Genomic DNA, 13,632 nt, shown 5'->3' with positions numbered 1-13,632 from the left:
TAAGACAATGTCTAATAAATTGATATGTTTCCCCAATGATAATATACAAAATTACCCCTTCAGTTGATTGCAATGACTGGTTGAAACGTTTGGACACGAACTAATGAAAATTCAATACAAGTCCCCAAAATTGTTAAGCCAACGAATAAGAAAACGTTATTATAAAACTTTGGGGACTAGTGTAATAAACAGCCCATTGTCCTCCCTCTCTCTGCAGCTACGTGTATCAACAATTTATTTTTATTTAATTTTCATAAAGTAACATTTTAAACAGAATGATAACCTATTTTATTATTATTTAAGTTTTATTAGCGCGCTGGTTTAGGGGACTTTTCATGAAAACTTAATTATAAATAAAGTAACAGGATGGATGTTTGTGTATTTTATCTAAGTATCTTGCTAATCACTGGACCAATATGGTTTTCCTATACATTGAAGCTTCTCATAGGTCCGAGGAAGGTTTTTAACTTCTTTTGGGATGGTGCCTCATTCCCCTCAAGAGAAATTGCCCCTGGAAAAAATATCACCACTTTTCCATTTTTTTCTTTTTATGCCTTTTTAACTTCTTCCATCAATTCTTTTAAAAAAATATTAGTGCCTTCTCGTCATTTGTATTATTTTAATTGTTTTTCCTTCTAAGTTTCTCATACTGAAAAATCAATCATAACATCGAATTACAGACAATTTTCTACAAGTATTATAAAAAAACATGAAATCAATACCTACCAATTTTTTTGCGTCGATTTCGGATACTTACAAAATTGCGCCAAAAAATAAAGCGGATTAATCCGTGGATTGCGAATTCTTGTTTTTTTTGCGGATTCCAGATTTTCGGATTCCGGACTTTGCAATATTTTGAATAGTCTAAATGGTCTTTTTATTAATAGAAAAATCTATCCTTTACAGCGGACATTTTCTAACCCTTACTTAACCTAACCTATCATAAACTAATCATGAAAAGCTACTGTAAAAATAAAATACAAAAAACTTGGGATGCTACCCACTATTTTACTTGTAACTAGTAAGAAACAATAAAATACTTTTTTTTGGTTTTTGTCTGCCGCATTTTTGCCAACCCAAGTCTATAATACGATGCGATAAATAACTATGTAATCGTTTTAGATGTTTACAAGACTGGACAGAGGATTCATCACATGTAAAATGCTTCACTCAAAGGTAATTTTTTAGAAGCAAACCTACTCTATAATTCACTAAGTCCTTCCAACAGTTCGTAACTCAAAGGTAAATATTAGGAATTGTGATTTTTCCGGCGATTTTTTAATTTATCATATTATTATCTGGCTCTATATATGTTTATAAGGCCACCGAACATCTGCTTTGAAGATACTTTTGTCCGTATTTCCCACCATGATTGTTCTTTGCTACTTAGGAATGTTGTCATTCTTGTTTGATTGATTCTTGATTCGGTGGTTTAACAACTTAGGGGACAGTTATTGAATTTTGATTGGTAGGTTCATTAAGTTAAGTAATCCAAACTAAAATTTCGACCACTTGTTTTAATCTACAGAAGGAGTAATTTTTGTATCATCATTGATGATGTACTGTTGGAATTTATCGGCCATTGTCTTATCCCTTTAGATCCCGGACATTTTGTAAATATAATTGATATCGTTTTTCAATAACTGATATGAAAAACTTGCGGTTCATTTGTACTTTTAAATATTAGGTAATTTTTAAAGGATTGCTTGATAGAAAAGATAGACAATAGAATTTTTTGTGAAGATCCTCTTTACCAATGAGCATATAAATTACTTGGTCTGTCGGTTTTGCAGCTACGAAAAATATAGAAAATAGTTTTTTGTGATTTTTATTCATGATATCACATTCTCTCTCCTTTTAATGACCACTTAGCATCTGCACAATATTTACAACTTGCTTTGTCAGTTTCATGATTTTTTTGCTTCTCTACTTATGAATGTTATCATCCTTATTTCATAAAAATTATTTTTTAATATTTGTTAGGATGGACTTTCCCACCAAACTCTGTACCTAGAAAGTGCCAGGTTATTTTTATAAACATTGCTGCTGAAAGATAACATTTCTATTTACTGAGTAACAGGATGTCTGTGTTACTTTGCATCTGTCTTTATATCTGCTAATTTTTTACTTTTAAGTATGTTAATTATGGGGGGGGGGGGTGTATTCATCCTTTTCTCAATTGAATAACACCCGAAGTGTCTTGTTATCACACCCCCGGACCCTACATCCTGGTCGATTTTTGGGGGTGTCAAAATTTTCGGGTGCGCTTCCCGCACGCTACTGATTAGTAAATTAACTTTGATAATATATATTTTAGATATTCCCCTTTGGAGATTGAGTTTGATGAGGTATATTTTTAAAAGCAAAGCTTTTCTATAATTAGGGTCGGTCCGTCCGTACGTCCGTCCGTCCATAACGGATAGCTTTTTTCGTTAATTTAGGCATGTTAGAATTGTCCTATCGATTTCAAACTTTGAATGGTCATTCCTGTAGTAGTTGTGTAGGATTTAGAAAGCGTAGTAACTCTATAATCATTACCAAAATGTCCGTACGTCCGTTTTAAACATGTTGATTTTTTTACTTTTTTAACTAATTTTTATGTGATATAATAATCCGATTGATCTGATTTTTGGTATACCAAAGTACAATTTTATAAGCGAAGCAACTCTTTAATCAAGTCCTAAAGTTGTAAGTATGTCCATAAACATTATTCTGTACCCAGCAGTTTTTCAACAAATTTACTTACAATTTGGCATCGACTCTTATACATTTATATTCTGATTATTCAGTTCTGACACTATACAAGTGTTAATGTTCGTTTGTCCTACAGTTTCAGCGCTTCGCTTTTATGGATGTTGTCTTCCTTGTTATCCTATTTATCCTTGTAAGAAAGTAAAAGCACGTGTCTCTGTCTGAATGTATGTCTGCTAAGATCTCGTAAAAGGTTTACAGATAACAATTTTCAGAAATAATTTTGGTGGCTAGGGGGGAGGGGCACTCTTTCAAATTTTATTCATTACGAAGATATTTATGTAAGTAACCAGTTTTGTTAACCCCGAGGGGCCGAACTGGTTTCAATTTAATAATTTTATTTTAATATTCGTGGAAAATTGTTTGTAATACGTTGCTATACATGATTTTTCAGTATGGCTGAGAACCAGTTCTAAGCTGGAATATGAATTTTTATCAACGTTACATGATGTTACATTTCATGAAGCTCAAATTATGTTATTTTATAGAAACTGTTTTACTGTTATTATGAACGCAGCAGCCAAGGTCTATGGTATTTCTTCATTAGAATCTATGGTAGGTTTTATTTCTAGGTTAATAAGGGATAAGACAATGGCCGATAAATTGATGTACATGCCCAATAATAAAAAATCAAAATTACCCCTTCTGTAGATTACAAACAGTGTCTGGGACACTCAACTTAATGAACCAACTAAAGACCCTAAAGTTGTTGAGCCAAGGAATAAGAAAACTTAATTATTAAACTTTGGGTACTAGAATAAAGTCCAATGTCCCATCACCCCCTATTTTTAAAATAAGTGTTGGATAGTTTTTATCATATGCCTAATTCCTGTGGGGTGTCCTAACCCTGCGGGCTACTCAATGTCAATTTTAAACTAACCTAACCTGACTTGTGTAACAAACAAAACACCATCCTTATTCCTTATTTCCAATTTATGTGAATGTGATATATGAATCTTAGCCTTAATAGGACGACATTCAAAGTAGTGATTTACACATGATAAAAAATAACAAAAAAAATTCCTTATTCCGGCAGAATAATGATATATCAAACAAAATTGTTTTAAAAGCTATTGTCCATAAAAAAAAGAATACCTACTTACATTTATAATTGGACAAAGAATATTTAAAATTGCAAAGATTTATTTAGGTAGTGAAAAGTCCGCCAAGGAATATGAGTGTGAGATTTCACTAGCATCGGGAGAGGCTGAAAAGGTGATTTTCTAAACCATTTAAAACGGGGATAAGACAATAGACAATAGCCGCTAAATTGATGTATATCCCCAATGATGATGCACAAAATCCTTCTGTATGCCTTATGTAGATCACAATTAGTGATTTGAACGTTTGGGCAACCACCTTAATGAACAAACCAATCAAAATTCAGTAAAAGTCTTAAAAGTTGTTTGGCCAAGAAATAAGAAAATGTTATTATAAGACTTTTGGGACTGGTGTAATAAACAACCTAGTGTCCCCTCCCTCCCTGATTAAATATCTAGTACAAGGATGATGACATCTATAAATATAATAAAATATTTAGTATAGTACTTAGAGTAGTGATCTTTTTATATGTCTTAGTAGAATATATTAGGCATCGGATAGATATGATTGTGATAAAGAACTTTAACATTGACCTGACCGAGCTTTTTTTATTTGACACTATCTAAAAAAGTTAGTGATTTGCAACATAAATTACATGAGAATGGTCTTTATATATATATATATATGTTGTATGGTTAGTTGGCATTTCCGCGTGAGATAATGTGTATATTGTAAGTAAACCGGATGGTTTTCTTTATTTTTTTAAAAAGAATCTATAGAAAACCTGTCCTATAATGAACCGGACGTTATTTTTTATGTTTTTTAAGTAACTTGTCCCAAGGGGAACCCCTGTTCAATTTTTTTTAAGCCTTGTGAAATATGTGGAAAAAGATTCTCTGATATTGGTGTTTTGGCTATACATATTTGGAAAAAATAGACCATTCTCATGTAATTTATGTGGCAAATCACTTTAACTTTTTTAGATATTGTCAAATAAAAAAAGTTTGGTCTGGTCAATGTTAAAAATTCTTTAACATATAATCATATCTATCCAATGCCTAATATATTCTACTAAGACATATAAAAGTTCACTACTCTAAGTACCTTAACTTTTTAAATACACTTCGTAGAACTATCCCTTTGATAATTTATAATCTCTCTGTTTATTTATCTCAAAGATTTATTAAGCCATAGGACTAGCTTTTTATGTTCTCTAATAAGTAAAACTGGCAGCGTGCTAAAATAACGAATCCCCCCCCCCCCATGTTTGCACAAACCCCTCTTCAATCATTGTGCACAACACTGAAACCATCTATAATATGATAAGATTTTAAAAATTTTTAGAATGATGTTTTAATTGCGGATCGCCATGCAAGAGTCGAGTGTTTGGAATATGATTTAAACAGGTTATTATATGATATTTGTGAGAGTAGGGGGGGGGGGGGGGGTGACTTGGCCCTTAAACAGGCGCAACCCATTACCATGCACAGAACTTGCGATCAAAGGGTTGGTTGTTTGTTGGATTTTACTTAACCCAATATCATTGGGTGGTAGTGTATCAAATCCTATATCAAGCGGAGGATTTTTTCCTCCTTAAGATCTCAACCACTGGACCGATACATAATTCTGGAAAAGTGTCTGACTGTTGACGTCATAATATCCATGTATATTTTATCCATTTAGAAATCAGATTCATAATTCTGGTAATTGTCTGTCTGTCATAATATCCACGTATATTATATCCATTTAGAAATCAGATCCATCATTCTGGAAATTGTCTGACTGTTGTAATATCCACGTATATTATATCCTTTTAGAAATCAGATCCATCATTCTGGAAATTGTCTGACTGTCATAATATCCACGTATATTATATCTATTTAGAAATCAGATCCATCATTCTGGTAATTGTCTGACTGTTGACCATGTCATAATATCCACGTATATTATATCTATTTAAAAATCAGTTCCATCATTCTGGTAATAGTCTGATTGTTGACTATGTCATATTATCCACGTATATTATATCAATTTTTAGAAATCAGATTCATCATTCTGGTAATTGTCTGTCTGTCATAATATCCACGTATATTATATCCATTTAGAAATCAGATTCATCATTCTGGAGATTGTCTGACTGTCATAATATCCACGTATATTATATCCATTTAAAAATAATTTTCATAATTCTGGTAATTGTCTGTCTGTCATAATATCCACGTATATTATATCCATTTAGAAATCAGATCCATCATTCTGGAAATTGTCTGACTGTTGTAATATCCACGTATATTATATCCTTTTAGAAATCAGATTCATAATTCTGGTAATTGTCTGTCTGTCATAATATCCACGTATATTATATCCATTTAGAAATCAGATTCATCATTCTGGAGATTGTCTGACTGTCATAATATCCACGTATATTATATCCATTTAAAAATCAGATTCATAATTCTGGTAATTGTCTGTCTGTCATAATATTTAGAAATCAGATCCATAATTCTGGTAATTGTCTGACAGTTGTAATATCCACATACATTATATCTATTTAGAAATCAGATCCATCATTCTGGTAATTGTCTGACTGTTGACCATGTCATAATATCCACGTATATTATATCTATTTAAAAATCAGTTCCATCATTCTGGTAATAGTCTGATTGTTGACTATGTCATATTATCCACGTATATTATATCAATTTTTAGAAATCAGATTCATCATTCTGGTAATTGTCTGACTGTCATAATATCCGCGTATGTTATATCCATTTAGAAATCAGATCCATAATTCTGGTAATTGTCTGACTGTCATAATATCCGCGTATGTTATATCCATTTTTAGAAATCAGATTCACCATTGTGGAAATTGTCTGACTGTCATAATATCCACGTATATTATATCCATTTATAAATCAGATCCATAATTCTGGTAATTGTCTGACAGTTGTAATATCCACATACATTATATCTATTTAGAAATCAGATTCATCATTCTGGTAATTGTCTGATTGTTGACCATGTCATAATATCCATTTAGAAATCAGATCCATCATTCTGGTAATTGTCTGACTGTTGACTATGTCATAATATCCACGTATATTATATCCATTTAGAAATCAGATCCATAATTCTTGTAATTGTCTGACTGTTGTAATATCCACGTGTATTATATCCATTTAGAAATCAGATCCATAATTCTGACTGTTGTTTGACTGTTGATAACCCTTGTCATAATATCAACGTATTTTGTATTCATTTACCTGTTTAGAAATCAAATCCATCATTCTGGTAATTGTCTGACTGTTGACGACCATGCCATCAGGAAAATGAATAAAGGTAAAAATTAACAAGGATGACAACATCGATAAAAGCAAAGCTCTAAAGCAGAAGAAGTAGTACAATAATTTGTAAGTTTTAACAAAATTGTAAATAAAATTGTTGCAAAATTGCGTAAATACAGGATACAGGAAAAGGACATACTTTCATTTTTAGGATTTGATTATGATATTTTATGAGGTTGTTCTAGGAATCATTTTTCTAGGAATCAGATGAATATGAATTAGATGTAGTTTTAAAATATAAATTGTATTATTTTAGAGAATGGATGGTAGTTTTCTTTTAAACTGTGTGCATAATACAAATTGGTTTATCTTGTTTTAATTTCAGGGGAGACAATATTTAGAGCTTGGTACAAGGTTAGTAACTTAATAGTGGGGAGGTGTCGGGTTCGAGTCTGGCCCCACTCCGTGTCATACTAGATACGTCAAAAATGGTAACTTTTGCTGCCATTTCTGGTACGTGACACTAATAGTAAGAGTATGGGAAATACCTTTGCCCAAAAACAGGCGCAAATCATTACCATACATTCGCCTGTGTGTCTGCCTGTCTGGGTGTACCTTACCTGTGTGTCTGCCTGTCTGGGTGTACCGCATAATCTCGATTACCGATAAGGTTCACCTTATAGTTCCTAGAAAGTTTTATAAATATCTTGGGGGAGGGTACCACTACCTTTTCAAAGGAAATCGCCCTCTAGGAAAGAAATATAAAAGATATTTTTAAATTGCTGTTAGGTGGCACTACTGTATAATTTATTAGACTTTAAAGGATGGGTGGGGGGAGGGGTCGACTTACCTCATCCCCCCTTAACCTTAAGTGCCCTTTGAGGCCTCTACGATAAAGTAACTGCTACTTTGAAAAGCTATTTTCTAGCATATAATCTTACTCTATTAAAACTGTTTCAAATGACATTAGAATTGACAACTTCTTTTTCAGATATCCAAGAAACAATAAATCTTTGGAGCTACTTAACTGGGACTGCATTTATAATCAGGAATAAAAAAATATGTAAATTGGCCTTTTCTTGAAACTATTAGAAATAAAACAACCATCAATTTCCACATATCTTCGATTTTTTAAATTTTCTAAGGCAATCTGCTGCATAAATATTTTTAATAAGCCTTATATTTTAACTTGTAAGTTACAAAGGATTAAAATCCAAGTTCAAATTGTTAATGTACGTCCGTTTGTTTGACTATCCCTCAAAATCTTTCTATCTAATGGATTTGGTTCTTCTTTAAAAAGACCATGAGCTATCTTAAATTAATAAATAGTTAATAGAATGTAGAATGTACATGACTATTATAAAAATTGTCGTTAATTTAGGTTGCTAATATAGACATCACTTATTGGTCAGTTCGTTCTTCCAGTACAAAGGGAGGGGTTAGATGGGTTGCACTTTTTTTTATAGTACATGATAATCTAAGATACAAGTAATAATATTAGAAATAGTTATTTCTCGCATCGTATTATAAACGGCTTTCCGCAAATATAGAATGTACTATTATCAGATTAAAACTAGTTGTTTAGCCCCGAGGTGCTGAAGGCACCGGCTAACAAAACTGGTTTTAATCTTATGATTGTACAAAAAAAATAGTTTTAATCTTATGGTTGTACATTTTTATATTCGTAGAAAGCTGGATATAATACGATGCTAGACATAGTTTTTTCGTATGGATGAGAACCGGTTCCTATCCACCGGATTCGAATGAATATATGAAAGGATATTTACCTACTTTCTTATTCCTGATTTGTTATTTCTTCAAAGAATATTTATCTTCTATCGTTCAAATAAGCACATTCCAATTTAACTGTCAATATTTCTTTCTTTGGATCTAGTGCAGTCCACAATAAAATGTTTCTTGTTACGATTATCTCCAAATTCTATGAGCTGTAACGGCTGCTAAACGGCCAAACGGTGGAACGTATAGATTATGATCGCACAAAATTTTAACCGTTAAAGCCGATTGGCAGCTAGTTAAAGTTCTTTGTAGATAATCGTTACCAGGAACATTTTACCGTTAACTGCACTAGTTCGTAGTATTTAAAAATGCATTTAAACGGCACAAAATTATTCATCTATTTTTTTTATAAAAAAAATATTTTTATAAAGACAAGTTCCAATTTAGTTGAAAACATTGAAAATTTATTTTTGTACCAGTACATAAGAATAATCATAATGTAAATAATTTCTATGTAAATTCTAGTTGTTCAGTATTTGTTAAATATGTAATGTATCCTGTATTTTTGTCGGAAATAAAGTTTTTTTTTCAAAACTTACCCTTTTTCATCCTTACATAAAATTGCCAGAATCTGTCTCTGTTTGTACTGAAGGATCTCGCTAACTGATATGGTTCTCCGTTACGATGTAGGTTCTTATAGCTTTCTTTTAAAAAAATTTAAATTGAAAGTTGGGGGTTTAAACTTCTAATTTTGCCCTCTTACAGAGCCCATAGATGAAGGCTCTGAAATCATTTTAAATTTTAAAAACAAGCTTCCATAATCCTAAGTTTACCCGCGACCGTAACCTAACATGTAGCGCATCCGCTCATAATCTGGGTGGTGATAGGTTCGAATCTTCCCTTAACACCGTGTCATAATTTAAGACTTTTAAATGGTTCCTAATGCTGCTTTGTCTGATGCACGACAGTGTAGTGAGAATGCCTCGGTCCAAAACTGGCGAATCTCATCACATCTGTTTGGTGTTATTTAAGCAGCTCCAAACCCTATCCCTTCACAAATGTAACAGGATCTCTGTGTGTCTGTACCAAAGGATCTCGCTAACCGCTGAACTGATACGGTTCTACGTAAAATAATTTAACCCTAAAATTTTTTTCTTTTACCAGCGGCTTCGCCCCTAGCCTCTAGGGGCTTTGCCCCAAGAGGTATTCTTACATCTTCTATTACCTACCCAGCTGAAAAAAAGCGAAAAAAAATTTTAAAATCGCGAATTCGTTAAAGTTCGTAAAATTGCAAATTCGTAAAAAAAAAATTTAAAATTGGGGGGGATTTTTTTTGTTTTTTGGGGGGTTGGGGTGTCACACCCTTAAAGAAAATAGCCTAAAACCACTACAGGACCAGTAGGCATATACCCTAAAGAGTAGAATCCGATCGGTTCAGTGGTTACCGAGATCTTAAGGAACGGACAGACATCGTTCTTTGTATTATAGATAGTTTCAAGAAAAGGCCAATTTACATATTTTTTTTATTCCTGATTAAAAATGCAGTCCCAGTTAAGAAGCTAAAGGGACAGACATCGTTCTACTTTGTATTATAGATAAATTAAAATTAAAATTGGGAAGTCAAATTCCACATCCCACCAGAGGCCGCCTGTATTAAATAACATTATTTAAAAATGATTGTTTATTGAAAGCAAAAATAGCATTTTACACCAAAACCTCACAAATGAAGTAATAATAATAACTACAAAATAAAAAGTTTAATTTGAAGAAAATACAATAAATTGAAAATCATTAATTTTGCAGAATAAAAAAGCTAAGAAATCCACAAATCACAACCAAGTTTTTTTTTGATTATATTTCAACTGGTGTTATAAAAAATTGAGATTCTTTAACACAACGCTCTTGGAAGGAAAACTATCCTTCGTGATATATTTTAAGACTTTGAAACTGATGAATATCCGCTGGATTAGAACCAGTTCTCAGCCATACTGAAAAATCATGTATAGCATCGTACTACAGACAATTTTCCACGATTCTAAATTAATTAAAAGTTTTGTTAGCACGGTCCTTAGGAACCTCGGGTCTAACAGAACTGGATTTAATCTTATATTTTTTTTATTTTAATATCCGTAGAAAGCTGTCAAGAATACGATACGACAAGTAACTATTTTTGCATAGGTAGGTTTATTGTTTTGATAGAAGAAAAAAGTTTGAGAATATTTTGTGTTATTTAATGATAGTTTGACTTTTGACTAGCATTTGACTCTTACATTACTTTTGTTTTAAATTGAAATCTTAATGAAGTTATACGTTCTAAGTTATCCTCATTCTTTTTTAAAATTTGGAAGATTTTAATAAAAAATTTTGAAAGATTTTTATTATATTTTTGTAATTGTTTGGTAAAAGTACAATATAAGATCTGTAAATATTTTTAGAGTATGGCTTCGAAACCAATTAATATCCGCTGGATAGGAACCGGTTATAAGCCATACTCAAAAATTATGTATAATATCGAGTTATGGACAATTTTCCACGAATAATAAAAAAAATCAAATCAATTTTGTTAGCCCGGACCTTCAGGGCTAACAAGGTGGATGGAATTGAAAATTTTTCATCTTGCTATCCGTGGAAAAGTGAAAACTAAGTGATGACTCTAAAACTAGCATGTTACAACAAACACAGGAAGCAATGGATTTACAAAAATAATAGAAAAAAACAAGCAATTGATATTAATCCTTATATTAAAGTAACAGGATATGTATTTGTATGTCTGTCTGTGTGTACCGAAGGATCTCGAAAACGCTAAACCGATATGGTTTTCCTTTACAATGTAGATTGTCATAGGTCCTGTAAAGGTTTATAACTATTTTGGGGGTGGGTACCACCACCCTACATAGTGAAAATCCCCTATAAAAGAAATACAAGAAAAATTTCAAAGTGCCAGTAGAGGCCATTTTTCCAGAGGTGTTATTTCTTTGTAGGTTGGTTTTGTACCCTCCTCCAAATATAGTTAAAAACCCTCCGAGGACCTATGAGTAGATATATATTGTAAAGGAGAACCAAATCAGTTCAGCAATTAGCAAGATCCTTCACTACCCACAGACTTATAGATATCCTGTTACTTTTTTTATAATGATAACATGTAAATTATATAAATTTATATACAATAAGAAAATTTTGAGATCATTGTGTGATATTTCGTTTGTGCCATGATAAGCAGTCAAAATTTGGGCGTTATTTGGTACATTTCATAAAAAAAGTTTTTCCAGTATGGCTTCCAAACCGATTGATATCCGCTGGATTAGAACCGGTTCTCGGCTATACTAAGTACTCATGTATGGTATCGTAATACAGACAATTTTCAACAAAGATTTTTTAAATCATAAATTAAAATCAATTTTTTTTAGCCCGGGGCTTCGGCCCCTCGAGACCAATAAAACGAGCATTAAGCTTATATTTTTTAAATTTTATATCCGCGGAAAGCTGTCTATAATACAATGCGATAAATAACTATTAGCATTGGCGTGCTCAGAGTTTTGCCACCCACCTTGGCTGTTTTAGGGGGTTATTGTGTCAAGGGGGGTATATTAACCCCCTCAATTTTACCAGGGGGTTAGAGATACACCTCCCTTCGTCACGCTTCTGATCTTAATAAATTATTTTTATAAATTCTACGGCACTTAAAATAAAGCTTAGGTTTCATTTTAAACTTTGATTTTTTAAATTTGAATCAAAATCATTTTAAAATAATGATTTTGAAAGCATGTTAAAAACCAGGAAAATATTTATTTCATTGTCATTTTTTCATTTAAAAAAAAATTTTTTGACATAAATTCTTTGCTTAAAGATATGGATTATGGATACTTTTTTTAGTTTATTGACTGTTATATAACTTGCTGTTAGTTAAGTGTAACTATTTAAAAGTCCTTTAAATTTATAAATATTTCTATAACTGTTTTAGAATTGCATATTCACTTTAATTAAATATTAATTAAAATCATTTTATTAGCAATCTTTTTATGACACATTTGATGATTTTTTGCCGTTTATAAATGTTCTGATTTTACATTCCCGTCTTAAAGGAAGCCTGCAGAAAATACAACGCACTAGCGGCTGGAAGACTGTCACAAGTAGACCAAATACCATAAATATGAAGCCTTCTGCTAAAATTTTATTTTAAAAGACCTACAACTTTTTTTAGTTTGAAGCTGGAGGTTTCAAATTCAGGGTGTTGGGGTTACTTTATTTGGGCCGTCTTTCAGCAGTTAAAACGTTGTATTTTCTGCAGGCTTCCTTTAAAGGCTTTTTTTAAAACAATTGATGAATCTTGACTTTTAAACATGTTCTGCCTTAGCAGTCTTGACATCCACGTCTTGAGCTGTGTAATATTTGGTGGCAGGGTTACCATTACTGAAAATAAAATGCATTCTTAACAATGGATATAGAATATACGTCGATATTTTGACAGGTGAAAAATTGTCGTCAATTTAGGTTGCCTACATGGACATCATTTATTGGTCAGTTCAGTCAGGAACTATGCTTTATATATACCTATAAATGGATCACCGACCCCCCCCCCCTTATTTAAATTTTCAAAATAAAAATCCAATTCTAATTGATGAATGCTCGGAACTAATGAACATAATGGCCCTGGTTTTATTCTGCTTAAAAATAAAATATTCCAGTATGACTTAGAAACCGATTAATATCCGCTGGATTAGAACCGGTTCTCATCCATACATAAAAATCGTGTATAGCATTGAATTACAAAAATCATGAAATTAAAACCAGTTTTGTTAGTCCGGGCATTCGGCCTCTT

General features: G+C 32.1%; 2 protein-coding genes across 2 annotated transcripts in view; one reads left to right on the top strand and one right to left on the bottom strand.

Annotated features, from left to right (window-relative positions):
- LOC145327163 (uncharacterized) overlaps window positions 1-9,411 on the top strand; it is a 32,578-nt gene extending 23,167 nt beyond the window's left edge. The window contains exons 11-19 of the mRNA XM_080170728.1: window positions 1,123-1,176; window positions 1,984-2,024; window positions 2,318-2,348; window positions 3,240-3,310; window positions 3,906-3,966; window positions 5,137-5,198; window positions 7,064-7,131; window positions 7,462-7,490; window positions 8,068-9,411. Coding sequence (XP_080026854.1) covers window positions 1,123-1,176; window positions 1,984-2,024; window positions 2,318-2,348; window positions 3,240-3,310; window positions 3,906-3,966; window positions 5,137-5,198; window positions 7,064-7,131; window positions 7,462-7,490; window positions 8,068-8,085 — 435 coding nt within the window. The 3' untranslated portion in view covers window positions 8,086-9,411. The remainder of the gene's footprint in view (window positions 1-1,122; window positions 1,177-1,983; window positions 2,025-2,317; window positions 2,349-3,239; window positions 3,311-3,905; window positions 3,967-5,136; window positions 5,199-7,063; window positions 7,132-7,461; window positions 7,491-8,067) is intronic.
- Window positions 9,412-10,479: 1,068 nt separating this feature from the next.
- Window positions 10,480-13,632, bottom strand: part of LOC145327151 (uncharacterized) — a 28,901-nt gene continuing 25,748 nt past the window's right edge. The window contains exon 7 of the mRNA XM_080170718.1: window positions 10,480-13,223. Within this exon, the coding sequence (XP_080026844.1) occupies window positions 13,148-13,223 (76 nt within the window). The 3' untranslated portion in view covers window positions 10,480-13,147. The remainder of the gene's footprint in view (window positions 13,224-13,632) is intronic.

The sequence above is a fragment of the Acartia tonsa genome, chromosome 8 (assembly GCF_053477335.1).
Source record: "Acartia tonsa isolate MP-2025a chromosome 8, ASM5347733v1, whole genome shotgun sequence".
NCBI lineage: Eukaryota > Metazoa > Arthropoda > Copepoda > Calanoida > Acartiidae > Acartia > Acartia tonsa.
This window is presented reverse-complemented; position numbering and strand designations above follow the sequence as displayed.